At 42.5% G+C, this 12,992-nt stretch overlaps 1 protein-coding gene across 2 annotated transcripts in view; it reads right to left on the bottom strand.

Annotated features, from left to right (window-relative positions):
• The window catches only part of LOC117265565 (nuclear factor of activated T-cells, cytoplasmic 1-like), a 64,300-nt gene that overhangs the window by 31,651 nt on the left and 19,657 nt on the right, over nt 1-12,992 (bottom strand). For both annotated transcript variants that reach the window (XM_033640114.2, XM_078171942.1), the window contains exons 5-7: nt 11,988-12,160; nt 10,873-11,013; nt 323-378 (exon numbers count right to left, since the gene is read on the bottom strand). In XM_033640114.2, the coding sequence (XP_033496005.2) occupies nt 323-378; nt 10,873-11,013; nt 11,988-12,160 (370 nt within the window). The remainder of the gene's footprint in view (nt 1-322; nt 379-10,872; nt 11,014-11,987; nt 12,161-12,992) is intronic.

Raw genomic sequence — 12,992 nt, 5'->3', positions numbered from 1 at the left:
GCTGGGAGGACTGTGCCGTGAGTGTGTGTGTGCGTGTTTATGCTCCTGTTTTGTAATCCGTGTGTGTGTTTAGAGGCAAAAACAATATGACAGCCTGTGTTTACTCCGTGAGGGTACAGAGATTTTGTGAAAATTCCACTCAGGATTGCATGGGCTAATCATCATTGTCTATGTTGCAACTTGTAATGCCTTAGCAAAGGTTACATCATTACAGGGGACAGATGAGGAGGAGACAGAGAGGAAAGGAGAAAGTGTCAAGGGAGGGTGGGACTGAAGACGGCAGGAGCATTGCCAATGAGTCACTTCATTGAGGTGTACTCACATTTTTGACAGAGTCCTTGTCAACTTTGGCTTCGGTCTCCCACAGATGATGCCCATCTATTGGGAAGAGAATAAAATACAATATTAAGTATGGCTCATTATACAAACAAGATGGACCTCAAATCAAGGGTGACTAATCTGCAGATGAACCTCATATCAGTTAAGAAGGAGAGATGTGCGCTTTGGCGGTGGGTATTAGGGGGTTTGGCATTCTGTTTGGTGCAGTGCTGAAACAGTTAGTCCATTAAGCAATAAGTAAAAAAATGTGACAACTGATTCAAATCCATTTATCAAGGAAACATGCAAAGTATTTGCTTACTACTTTTCAATTGCATTTGCTGCTCCTCCAGGTCTTTGAAAACAAAGGAAAGATGTAATTTGGGGATTTCAAGTCAAGTCAAAGTTTATTATAGCTCAATATCACAAAGCATGCCTCAAAGGGCTGAACAAATAATAAGGGGGATTTGACAAGGAGGGGGATATGACGTATGCCATAAAGCAGCCAAATTTTGTAGTCTTTTTTGTGTCCGGGTTCCTACCCGAACCCCAAAACTGCATAGTGCCAGTGCAAGTGAAACAGACACTCTCAAGTGATGACGGAGGTGTCATCCAACCTCTTGTGAGTTGATGTACCATCACAAGGATCTTGGATACAATACATAAACAAAGAAGGGATGCGTGGCATCAGCATAATATGCTAAAAACCTACAGAGAGAGACAGCTCATGTGCATTTTTTTTTTAACTTTTGAATGAGTCCAACTGAGCTATTTGTTTAGGAAGACCATTCCAAAGAAGAGGCGTTTGGTAAGAAAAGGCCCTACCACCTATTGATGTTATTTATTTTCAGAATGACATTGGCATTTTGGGACTGTAGCCGTAGCAGGTAGGCTGTATAAGGTGTGACTAGGTGATAAGTAGGATGGTGCAAGTCCTTGTAATATTTTGTAAGTTAAAAGTAGAATCGTGAAATCATGAACAGGGCGCCAATAAGGACAGGAGGAATATGATCACATTTTCTGGTTTTGGTTAATATCCTAGCAGCAGTGTTTTGCACACGTTGTAGTTTGCTGATATTTGATTTAGGTAAGCCAGAGAAAAGTGAATTAGGAAATCTGTAATTTTTCACTATTTTATATGAAAATATCATGAGGTGAAACACTGATTGCAGCCTTAGGTCAGTGAAAGTAATGCCTTTTTCTCTTTTTAATCTCAGATCTTCGACTGGGACTTCCCAGGGTCTATTTCAGTAAAACTTATCGCTATTTTTGTCCCTTTATTATCCTTGATTATACTTTCTTCCATTCTCATTCCTATTGTTAAATCTGCTTTGTGAAAAATATAAAAATAAATAAAACACACACAAAAAACCAGCAGCTTTTGTTTGTTCTCTCTTTCTTCTCATCTCCATCTTGTTGTGGTGAGGTTTCCCTCGCTGCCATGCAATAAAAGGCCTGTGAGCTGCTGCAGCTGTTGGGAGCCTGCAGAAGCTCAGCTCACATTCTTTGGGTTTTCTCTGTGATTTCATGCCACACCTTAGTGAACAGACTCTCTGGTCTCTGCTAGGGCAATCAGCACCGACCACAGTGCCATTTTTTCTCCTTTTTTTTCAGAACTGATGACTCATTAGGGCTGTCAGCAATAGAAGTGACACAGAACAGTCTTTGTGTCAGTGGCACACCATGTGAGGCAATAGCATGGGCACTGTGGCACTGCTGCTACTGTATGCTAGCTGGGGTAGGCAGCTGGTCTTTGCCGCTGCTGGGACACTTTGCTTCTGGGACAGGAAGCCATCAGATAAGATAATCAGAGTCAGTTTCCAAATAACTGATAGCAGAAGTCCAGCAGCTCTGGAAGATGTAAAACCTTTTTTTACCGAAGCATTATGTTTTTCACATCATGCAGCAAGTGAAAGAATAAAGGATCCCAGTTATGGTTGGCTTATTATTGTTGAGCCGTGGTAGTGGGGGCAGGTGGTCAGCTTTATTATTCAGGGAGTGAACATCAGTAGATATCTCTTTTCAAAATGGCCATATGAAAACTCAGGGAAGGAGAAAAACAGACGGTGAACAGATCAGATAAGGGCTTTCTATTTGAACTGGGGGAAATCAGAGTTGCATATGGAGAAGTGTGCCTCGCTGTAATGGAGCTGATGTGGAATAGAAGCTGGATCCTATAGGACTGCCATGGGGCACGGCTATGATATTGTGCATGTGGCAGCTGATTGAGATGCTCAAAGAATGATGCACACGTAATGCCGTGAAGTGGCTGGGAGCATGGAAGGGCAATTAGAGTGAGCAGAGACAGGGAGAAGGTCAGAGAAAGTGAGAGAGACAGAGACAAACAGAGATGAGCGTTCCTCATGTTACGTCTAGGGGAACCAAGAGGGAATCTCACCCGCCTCCGCTCTGGGAGACACTCCAAGAGGGAAACCTTAGACTACGACGTCAACCCCAAACTCCACTAGTAAACATGTTTTTCATCCTCTTTTCTCCCTCTACCTTTCCTCTTGATCTTTTCTCTCACCTTCTACACCTCTCTGTCACTTTGCATCCTCCAAACTTTTCAATGCTTAAGCCATCAGACTTAACAAATCTAAAACTAAGACTGAATTCAGATGGGGCCACATGTGGCATACCTTTGCGAGTCAGAGAGAGCTGTACGACTGATAACCGCAGAACTTTCCATTCACTCCTTCTTCCCTGCAACATCTGCAAAATGCTTCTGTTCCCGACAACACCTCCTCCTTCACGCAGCCTCCACCCACGCGTAATGTGCACACACACAGATGCAGGAGCATGCACATGAGCAGCCACAGTATCCTCTACCTTTGTTCTGGCCTTCAACTTGAATGATAAGAGGGGGAAGCACAAAACAATAGGTGGTACAGGAGCTGTGCCTGGAGAAACCCTGCTATAATCCAGTCACATTTAAACAGAAAAATGGATGGACACGTGCATGCACACAGACAAATAGACTTGCACTTATTCATAGGCTTTGTGCTTAAAGGTAACCCAACCATCTGCGGATTGCTCGACATGACTCACTTGTGCAAACGATATCCACCAAGACTAACACCAACACAGACAACCAGGACAACACACTCATTCATCAGGAAATTAGACCACATGTAGGGTGAGGTTTCTTGGAGTCTTCTTCAGTTCTTGACAACACATATTGTTGTGTACATGGTGACAACACAGCAACAGTGTTGCTGTTTTAGTAAATCTCACACAAACAAATCCTCTCATTTGTCATATTTTCATGGACTGATGTTTGGTTAAAGACAGAGATGAAGAGAATATTCCTTAGGATTAAGAGAGCCAAAGATAGCTGAGTAAGGCATCCTTGTCCTCATCGTGACCTTACAGGTTTTGGCTTTCCAGGGGTGATTTTCCACCTATAAAGTGTTGTGTAGTGCACAACAACTTCCACTGACCAAAGAGAATATTTTTGAGAATGGAAAATATTGTTCACATGCTTAATTGCGGAGGTTGTCTTGTGAAACAACCCAGACATATTTTGCAGCTATGTCTCTTTTCCAGAGATGGTTTTCAGGAGCATTTTTTCTCTCTTTCCTGTTTACATACATCAAGTTTATTTTCCGTTTGAGTAGTGCCGTTCTGCTGCTGCTGCCCGGACTGAGAATGCTTCAGTCATTTTACACATATTTTCACAGCAATTACCTTGTTGTCCAATAAGGAGCAAAACCGAAAGGCCAAAAGGGGTTCCCCAATGACTGATCGCAGAGGTGCAGCTGCTTTCCCCTTCTGAAACACCTGACCTCTGCCAATCTGAGGAGTGGTGAAATTGGAGAAATGTGGGTCTGCTTCAAATTGAGAGGCTTCCATATAAATTACGACCTGACAGTAGATTTGTGATGGGTTTATGGTCAGGAAGTGAGTTATTCTTGGTGTAAAACAAGGAGCATGAGCTGACTTGACCTGTTTGTGCAGACTGAGGAGGACAGCCAGTAGAGATGGATTTTATCCTTTGATCAAGACTCCAGCTGTGTGGCATTGGGTCTGAAAATGATCTAAAGATTGAGAGGGGTGGCTGGGAGATCATCCAAACTTTTACATTTGTATAGTGTTTGTGTTCACATGGAAGACATCAAGGTCGGTTGCTCTCCATGGTGTGCACAGAATATCAGAGCCTGGGAAGGGTCACTGCAAAACCCTAACGTATAAAGACTCGAACTGAGTGTATGGTAAAGAAGACTGCAGGTAGATGCTGCTTTGATATTTGTGCAGGGTCTTTAAAGGAATACTTTGCCATTTTTTAACAGCTTTGTATCATAGTAATGTGGGTAGTATGTGTAATTAACCTATGTCAAACTCCCCTCCATCTTGCGAGTGCCCAGATGTACCTGCTCATTCGAATATTCGCCAAATGACATGTTTTGTATCATACAAGAAACGTGTAATTCGGCAGATCTCTGATCCAGCATTGCATTCTGGTAGCTGTAGGTTTTCTACCTCTTGAGCAAAAGCAAATGCCATAGCCCTTTAACTCTGGTCACGTAGCACCAGTTCTTTTTAAAGTATTTACATCTTTCTACTGCATAGACAGCCCTGTTTTGTGAAGAGACCATCTTTTCAGCAGTGAAATACTTCTTTAACTGTTTGCAGACAAACTGGACCCAAAGTCCCATGCACTGAGCAAAGTTTCATCAAGATATATCACTATTCTTATTCCATGGAAATGGCATTTCTTAAGACCTGTTCCAGAAAAGGGAAATGGAAACAATTGTCTCTCTCTGATTTAAACAACTTTTCTGGCTATAACATGTTCAGACGAGTCTGAAAAAAGGGTGGAGGCCTAAGGACAATCGAGACATCTTTCTGTTACAATCCAACTGATCCCTTTGATGTATAGACGTGCCCAAAGCAGAGGCATTCCAATATGGGGCACTCGCCTGTTGCTGATGAAACTTTACATCATGAAAGAAATACATTTTAATGAGCCAGAGGTTTTGAGGGTAAGAGGCAAATATTCAGTTATTTTTCACGTAAGCTTCCCCCTATACAGGACATTTATATAATACAGGCTCAGCTAGCCACGTGAACCTCAGTAAAGAGGCCAGTAACGTCTCCCCCTAATGTACTATATGTCATGGTTCAATCTTTTAAGGGTATTGACCCATCCATTTCCCTTACAGCCACCTGCAGTAGTTAATGTATGCTTTATGGGGTATGGCACAGGCGCATAAGAGGTTAAGCCCCTACAGCTCTGTTAGAGGCTTCCTCCTAGAGCTATGATTATTATACATAATCATTGATTTTGGTGCAGTATACCATCCTAATTAGACAGGATACTGTAACTCACACTTCTTTAATCTTTAGCCTCAAGCAAGGGTGGTGGCTGACCTTACACTGCCTTGTGCCAAGATATGAGCCAATATTATGCAGGTTATCCTAGCCTAGAGCCAAAGGGCAGTCTAGACATACCGCTAGAAGTACAATACATCGACCGATTTGTCTGGTGTTTAGACTTGCCCAAGGTAGACATGTTCAGCGAAGTATAAACAGTCTTAGAAAGAGCTCTAACAACACAGCTCACAGTTGGTAAGACATGCGTTCCTCGAATTATGAAGGTATGAGAATCCAAATATTTCAGCCTGTTGCTGAGGAGTTTCCACATGACAAGAGAAATAGCCGAGGGGTATTGTTGTGGACTCGGCTGTCCTAATGTTACAGATTATACTGTAGCTGAGAATTCTCTTAGTCTTGGCTGTGAGCTCAACCAGCCTGAAGCAGAGGTGGAGAAGACCAGACTTCTCCCCGCTGCAGCCCAGGCGTGTGTTGGTGCTGCCGAGCTCCAGGCAACGCTCCAATCCGACCAGATGTAAAAACTATCCAGCTCACCAGGGAATTCCCTTACCTCCCCTCTGAGTCAGAGTGCAGGCTTTCCCCAGCTCTCTCTCTCTCTGTTTGTCTGTCTGTCTGTCTCTCTCTATTTTCCCTGCCTCTAGCACTCATTCCATCCATGGAAAGCAGGGCAAGCCAGAACGCACACTGCGATAGGTGCGCCAGGTATGTCTTCCTAGTCCTCCGCCAAAAAAGTGGTTTGGACAAACCGAAACACTGACACAACCTCAACACATACATATAATAAAAACCATGCGCAACTAAGCAAAAGAAGATGGAAAGTTTCAGAAATGCCCATATTGTGGCTGTGCAGAGGGTACAACTCTCCATTGCACAGAAAAAAATGATAAGGCCTATTAAAAATACAAGTCAACAATAATTACCATTGAAAAGAATGTTTACGTTACAGCAGAATCAAAAATGCGGACTTGAGGTTTTTGAGTCTATCATTATCTAGCTCCAGTCTGAATTCTTTACTCTTCCTATGTGTGGTCTATGATGAACTAAAAAACTAGGAAAAGCTGCTGTCCTCATTAATCCATTGAAAGAATAAATCAAGTTTATTCATAAAGTCACATAAATACATAAAACCTTTTGTTGGGATCCAGAGACACTGACCCTACGCTTGGTGTATACTCACTAAACAAGAGTCAACACCAGGGCAGGATCTCATCACTTCTATCCTCCGATGTCTCAGTACACAAGGTCACAAGCAGGATTTCTAAGGAAGCCCTGCCTCCCCTCTTCCTCTCCTCTTCCTCCCCTCTTCCTCCCCTCTTTCTCTTCCCTCTACCTACCCTCTGAGGGTCTTGTCTTTTCCGTTTCACCCCTCCACAGGGAATCCCTTGTGGATGACTCACTGAAAACACTTCCTACTGAACAACGCAAACAGGCCCACGGGCTAACAGCAGCGGCGTGCGCACACGTACACAACAACAAACACACACATGCACTGGATGCGCACAGTTTGCATCAGTTATCCTGTGGGTTATGGAGTGGAGCAGTGGGGCTGGACATGGCATTTGAAAAGTAGAAGTAATTATTTTTCGAGGCGCATTAAGGTCTCCCGCAGTGGCAACAGCTATGAGCTGTGCTCATTTGATACTGAGGACATCTCAGGGGGGGGACAGAGAGACAATCAAAACAACACAGGGAGAGGGAGAGGAGGATTAAAGTGGCAGCGGAAAACCAACAAAGAGAAACTATGATTTACTGTACTGGTACAGCAGGTTAAAAGAATAAATATACGTAGGTATTTCGAAAGGTCTCCCATTTATCTACTTTCCCATTAAGAGATAACACCAAAATGAACTATTTGCCCTTCAGAGATCATTTGTACTGTGGCATGTAATCATTAAAACAAACACTACTGTATGTTCCCACCAGTTTCTAGCTTTTAAAAAGTCTGTATCACCCATATTTACTATCTTTTTCACAAATCTTAAATTAACATCTCTTAATGTTTATCAGATTTTATATTATTTTTCTCTCTTTTAGGATAATGCCAGGGGCTCGGGTCCCCAAACAGATGTAAACTAAAGTGGTAACATGGCGCACCAGTGTCAGTGATTTGCCAAGGACTGGTGGATGTTTTTGGTGTCTCTGTTCTTATTAACCAGAAAGTGTTAATGGAACAATCTCTCAAACGTTGGTGTCATCCATTATTTAAGACTTCAGTAATGAATTGATATCACTTCTGTTGTTTTCAGAGTGGCAGTTCAGAAACAGGCATCTGGGTATGTTTGTGCTAAAAGCAGCTACATCATTGAGTGTGTGAAAGCAAATGGAAACAGTTGAAGAAATACATGTATTTATGATTTATGGCCATCTCATTTGGGCTAATAGGCTTTTGTTCTGTGTGTGATCTCCGTCTGACTCAACTTGGACGATTTTAACTGAATGTAATTATTCACACAAGTTGGATTGGGACACTCAAAACCCGTCTGTTGCTCCTTAGGATTTGTGGAATTTTCTGGAAGGTGTTTATTGGAGTCAATTTTGGAAAATGAGCAGCCGTCCTGACCTTTGATGGCAGCGACAGTCATGGCTGTCACCACTGTGGCGAAAGCAGTGATTGGTGTTGTGCTGTACAAAGCGCTCGGCTGTGCATGCGCATGTGCGTGTCCCACTGTGTGTATAAGCACATGTCTGCGAGTAGTAATTATTGCGGTGCATTGCTCTGTATTTCATGGGTGCACTTAGTCATGAACTTTTCCAGAGGAAAATAAAACCAACATTATAGAATAAATCTGTAATATAATTATAATTTTATTGGATTCTTCTTTTTCCCTTATTCCAGTTTGGTCCTTCTAAATCAACAATCAGAGAAATTTTCAGTCTGTGAACCTTCATGAAACAGCAGGATTCTCTGATTAAAATGCCAAAAGACGATATTTTGCAGTATATCTGGGTCATAAGTACTTTTCCACACTCGTACTTGCTCATAGATAGTTGCCATTAGTGAGTGACGTGTGTGTTCCTGTGTGTGCATGTGTGTTGGTCTGTCCGTAATGGGCTCTTTGACTTAGGAGACCCTGGAAGTGGTGGGTCATTAAAGTTTACATAAAAGCAGACTAAGTAGTAGACAGACAACCTCTCTTTCGATCTCTCTCTCTCTCTCCTTCTCGACACCACAGAGACGGAAAACAAACCACTGAAATGTAGATGGCAGGCACGAGTGTGGGGATCCCGCTAGCGCAGAGCTCCACACTGGCTAATGTCTTTAACGGGTATCGAGGATAGAGGTAAGAAGGGTGGAGGATGAGGGAATGAAAGAAGAGAATAAGAGGAAGCAGGGGGGAAAGACAGAGAAGGGGTGAAAAAAGGGTAACACAACCTAGAAGGGGTCATGAGTCTCAAATAGCAGGGAGTGAGAGAGGCGAAGGTGTTGTGTATGTATGGGCTTTCCTCTCCAGGGGATCCCCCTCCATGACTAAGTAAAGCCAGGAGGAGGGAGACCCCATATTACCAAGTTCAACCACCTCCCCTTACCCCATCCCTACCTATCCCTTATCCCCTAAGGTGCTTAAGAGTACTCACACAGGGTGAGTAGAGAGAAGTCTTTTTTTAGCATGTCGTCCTTTTTCAGTCATTTTCAAGAACATATTTCTTTTTAATTTGAGGAAATTGAGTAATGACTAAAGCCAGTCTTTTTCCATTCTAATGATGAGACTCAATTTTACGTGAGCTTTGATGAACCAGTGATGAGGGTTCATATATTTTCTACTGATTCGGGTAATTAATTCATCATCGAAAGTAAGTAACTGAACATGATTTGGGAGAAGTGGAAAGTAAGACCCATTTTCTCATGTACTCTACATACTAGGAGGACTTAAAAATGTCTGTTTTCCATGAAGAGGTTCCATACAAAACTGACTGTCAAGTATTTACTCTGATATCCAGCTTTATTTTTGTAAATAAGTCCACGTAGGGCGGAGGTCTGGGTGGATGGATGGGTCAAACAAACACAGGACTTTCACCTAAGAGACTGCTATGCGCGCCCTGTGTGAAACATGGCATTAACATTTTAACTTTCGTACATAACTTACGTAGCATACTTAGATGTCACGCACCTAACGTATTCAACTTACACCACATATATAGCAGAAGTTAACTTATGTACCTAACTTAACTTCACAACCGTAGTAATTTAACCTAAACTATGATCTTTTTTCTAAACCTAACCTAGTAGTTTTGGTGTTGAAACCTAAGCTAACAGTAATAGTAGTTATTGAATGTAACTCCAGTTCTATGAATATGTATGCCTGTTGCTGGTAGTCTCCATGGTCATGGTTAAATATGATGTTTTTTTGGAGTTATTAGTAAATGACATATTTTGCTGCATGAGGACGTGTTGATTTTGTCTACTTTATTTTTAAATTTCACAAAAATCTCATTGTGACCTTGGTCTAGGAAGGATCAGAAGTGTAGATGGTGTTGAGGGTTATTAAGTATTTTTGTGAGTTACTAGATTCTTAACCAAAATCATCACCACAAATTGTGAAATCTATGATTAATCAATTGGTGGATACTATCAGAGCTGCTTCCCTCATCCCTCCTTACTTGTTGCTCATCATTAGCAGCATGGTAGTATTTCAACAGACTTCAGTGGTGTCACTGTGCTTGACCTTTGCTTTGATTTAATGGTTGCAATCAAGGAAATGATCATTCACTTGCAAACTTGATCAGTGTTTTTACCAGTGCTCCCTCCCACACAGGGAGGAAACGAATGGCTGAACAATCTGGACAAAATATAAAAAGAAACCCCATAATCATGAATCACAGATGCTCAGCTGGGGTGAGTATCCAGTAGAATGGGTGGAAGAGGGAGCTCCTGAAAGTAACCGAGAGGGTTAAATGTCAAAAGCAAGGGATTCAGGGAGGGAGAGACAGCGAGGGAGAGAGGGAAAGTGAGAGAAAGAGACGTTGCACATGCCCTGGTTGTGATTCATTCCTTAACTTGTGGCGAGCACCAGTGAACAGGCAATGGAAACTTCAGCAAATGTAAATACGCTTTGGTTAAAAATATAGTGGCTTAATGCACACCACATGTGGCTCCTTGGCAGGGTCTGCTCTATTTTGACGGGAGGAGAGACTGAGGAAAGGCGATGGAGGCAGAGAGGGAGAGAGACATTCGAAAGAGATATTAAGAGGGGAAATTGAGAGGCAGTAAACATGGCTTACCCTGGGCCTTCTCCACGAACACCACCTTGGAGTCAGGGAGGAAGTTGAGGCCGCTCAGGAGCATCATTTTGCCTCCAGTGGCAGGGTAACTATCCACACTCTGTTTCTCCACCAAGGGAAGCTCCTGAGCTGAGCGCTGGGCTGTTTGAGGGGAAACACACACACACACACACACACACACATTTCAATACAGTGTGTGAGCGCACATAAACTCACTGCCTGATCTCCATTCACTCCAAGAAGCACAAGCCCAGTGCAAAGCCAGTAAAACAGCAGTTCTTGGTTAGGAAAACATTCTTATCAACTTTATTATGATGATTTCATGACCCCTAGCTAAGAGGTTTTCAGCCAACAGCTGCTCTTTAAAATGATATCGAAAAAGGCGGACCACTGATCAAAACAACATTTTCATGATCTGATCCTTAGTCATAATTTTCCATCAAGAGGCCTACAGCCAACCACCTGTCTCTGCTTTCTATAACTGTAGTGAGCTAGTCACCTTTAGCCTCTGGGATTTGGTGACCAGATTCACAGCCAGAGTCTCATATATTTATTATCACAACTGTGCATTTAATCCATTATTATCCCATTGCACAATTTCAGAATAGGAACTCAAGTTCACAAATCGGATTAACATCCACTTTAGACCATAAACTACAATGCCAGCTCCATTTCACCATCTAACTTTAATTGGCTTCCTTGGGTGCAAATAACATCACACCTATATACACAAATGAATGACAAAGAAACAGAGGTTTCTTTCAATGCGTTCATTCAACCGCGCCAAAACTAGGGCTGGCAAATGACCTTTGTGGAACCTGTGCTAATGGGGTAGTCTTACCACAATAACTTGTGCATTCAGTCATAAAATGTGAATTGAGATAGATAACACGTGTGTCTGGCATGGTGTACAATGCATCTATTGCCTTGGCAAATTGCTTTGATCATATAAAGCTTATTGGCTGCAGAGGCGCTGAATTTGCTCCAGCAGGTAATAAAATAGCAGCTCAGTTTATTGGATTACAACAATAGATGCCACCTTTTGCTTAAGTGGAAAGCCAAGAGAAAAGGCATGCCAGTTTGTGAGTTTGTTTCTGTGTGTGTGTGTGACTTACAGCATTCAATGGGGTTTGAAGCAACCTGTAGGGACACCGTCCTGCCGTTGGGCTGGTTGATGTGCACTCGGAACACCAATCTCACACGCGTGTTTTTACGTCCGATGTCCGTCTCTCCTTTGCGAAGCTCAATGTCTGAATTGCGCAGCTTCAGGATCCCTGCACAATCAATTCTGCAACAGAGGCAGGGGAGGGCACAATTCAACACCATATCTAAAGATGACATTATTCAAGATAATGGAAAATCATTTTGGGGTTCAAGGCAGATCTGTATGCTATTACAAAGCAATTATCTCAAGAAAGCATCAGTCACTGCTTTTCTTACTACCCAATGTATGGTCACGCAGGACGCTCCCCTACAGAATATTTTTAACTGGAGGCACTGTATGGACAAAGGCTGACATGAGAGCAGTTTTGATTTAGACACTGAGCAGAGTAGCACATCAAGACCAGCAGTAAAGTCCCCGCTGGTGTTACAGATCACACACTGGAAATCTGCTGGAGCGTGACCGTGTCATTATTAATCCAGCATGTCATCAAAGACAGAGTTGGACATTAATGACTTCACATCGCAGTTTTAAAGGGTCACGGTGGTCCAAGAATTAGCCGTTCTCTGGAGGAATCCTCTGGACTGAGCACACCACCATCAAACAAAGTCCCATCAGCTGCAGTCAGTATACACAAAGTCACTTTATTGCTATCAGAGTGCAGCAAACCTCTCCAGTCCCTTCACACCACTGAAGCCTTACACTTCATATGTTTAAAACCCCTGCGTGTCGTTGCCATGTGTAGCATTAGTCTTTTTTTAAGCTGTCTGTCTTTAGTTCATTTTGCAGTTCGGGAGGTAAAGGCATAAATTTTCTTTCCCTTTTCTTAGTGGAAAAAAGGCTTTCATTTTCAGACATAACCTTTCGTGAATTTAAATGAAACTAGTGTGGCTGGTAAAAAAGCGAGGGAATACAAATGGGATATGGTTTGGCATTTCAATTATTTTACATGGTAGCT

This window comes from Epinephelus lanceolatus, chromosome 10, assembly GCF_041903045.1.
Source record: "Epinephelus lanceolatus isolate andai-2023 chromosome 10, ASM4190304v1, whole genome shotgun sequence".
Taxonomy (NCBI): Eukaryota; Metazoa; Chordata; class Actinopteri; order Perciformes; family Serranidae; genus Epinephelus; species Epinephelus lanceolatus.
Note: the sequence above shows the minus strand (reverse complement) of the source record. Positions and strands in the feature narration are given on the sequence as shown.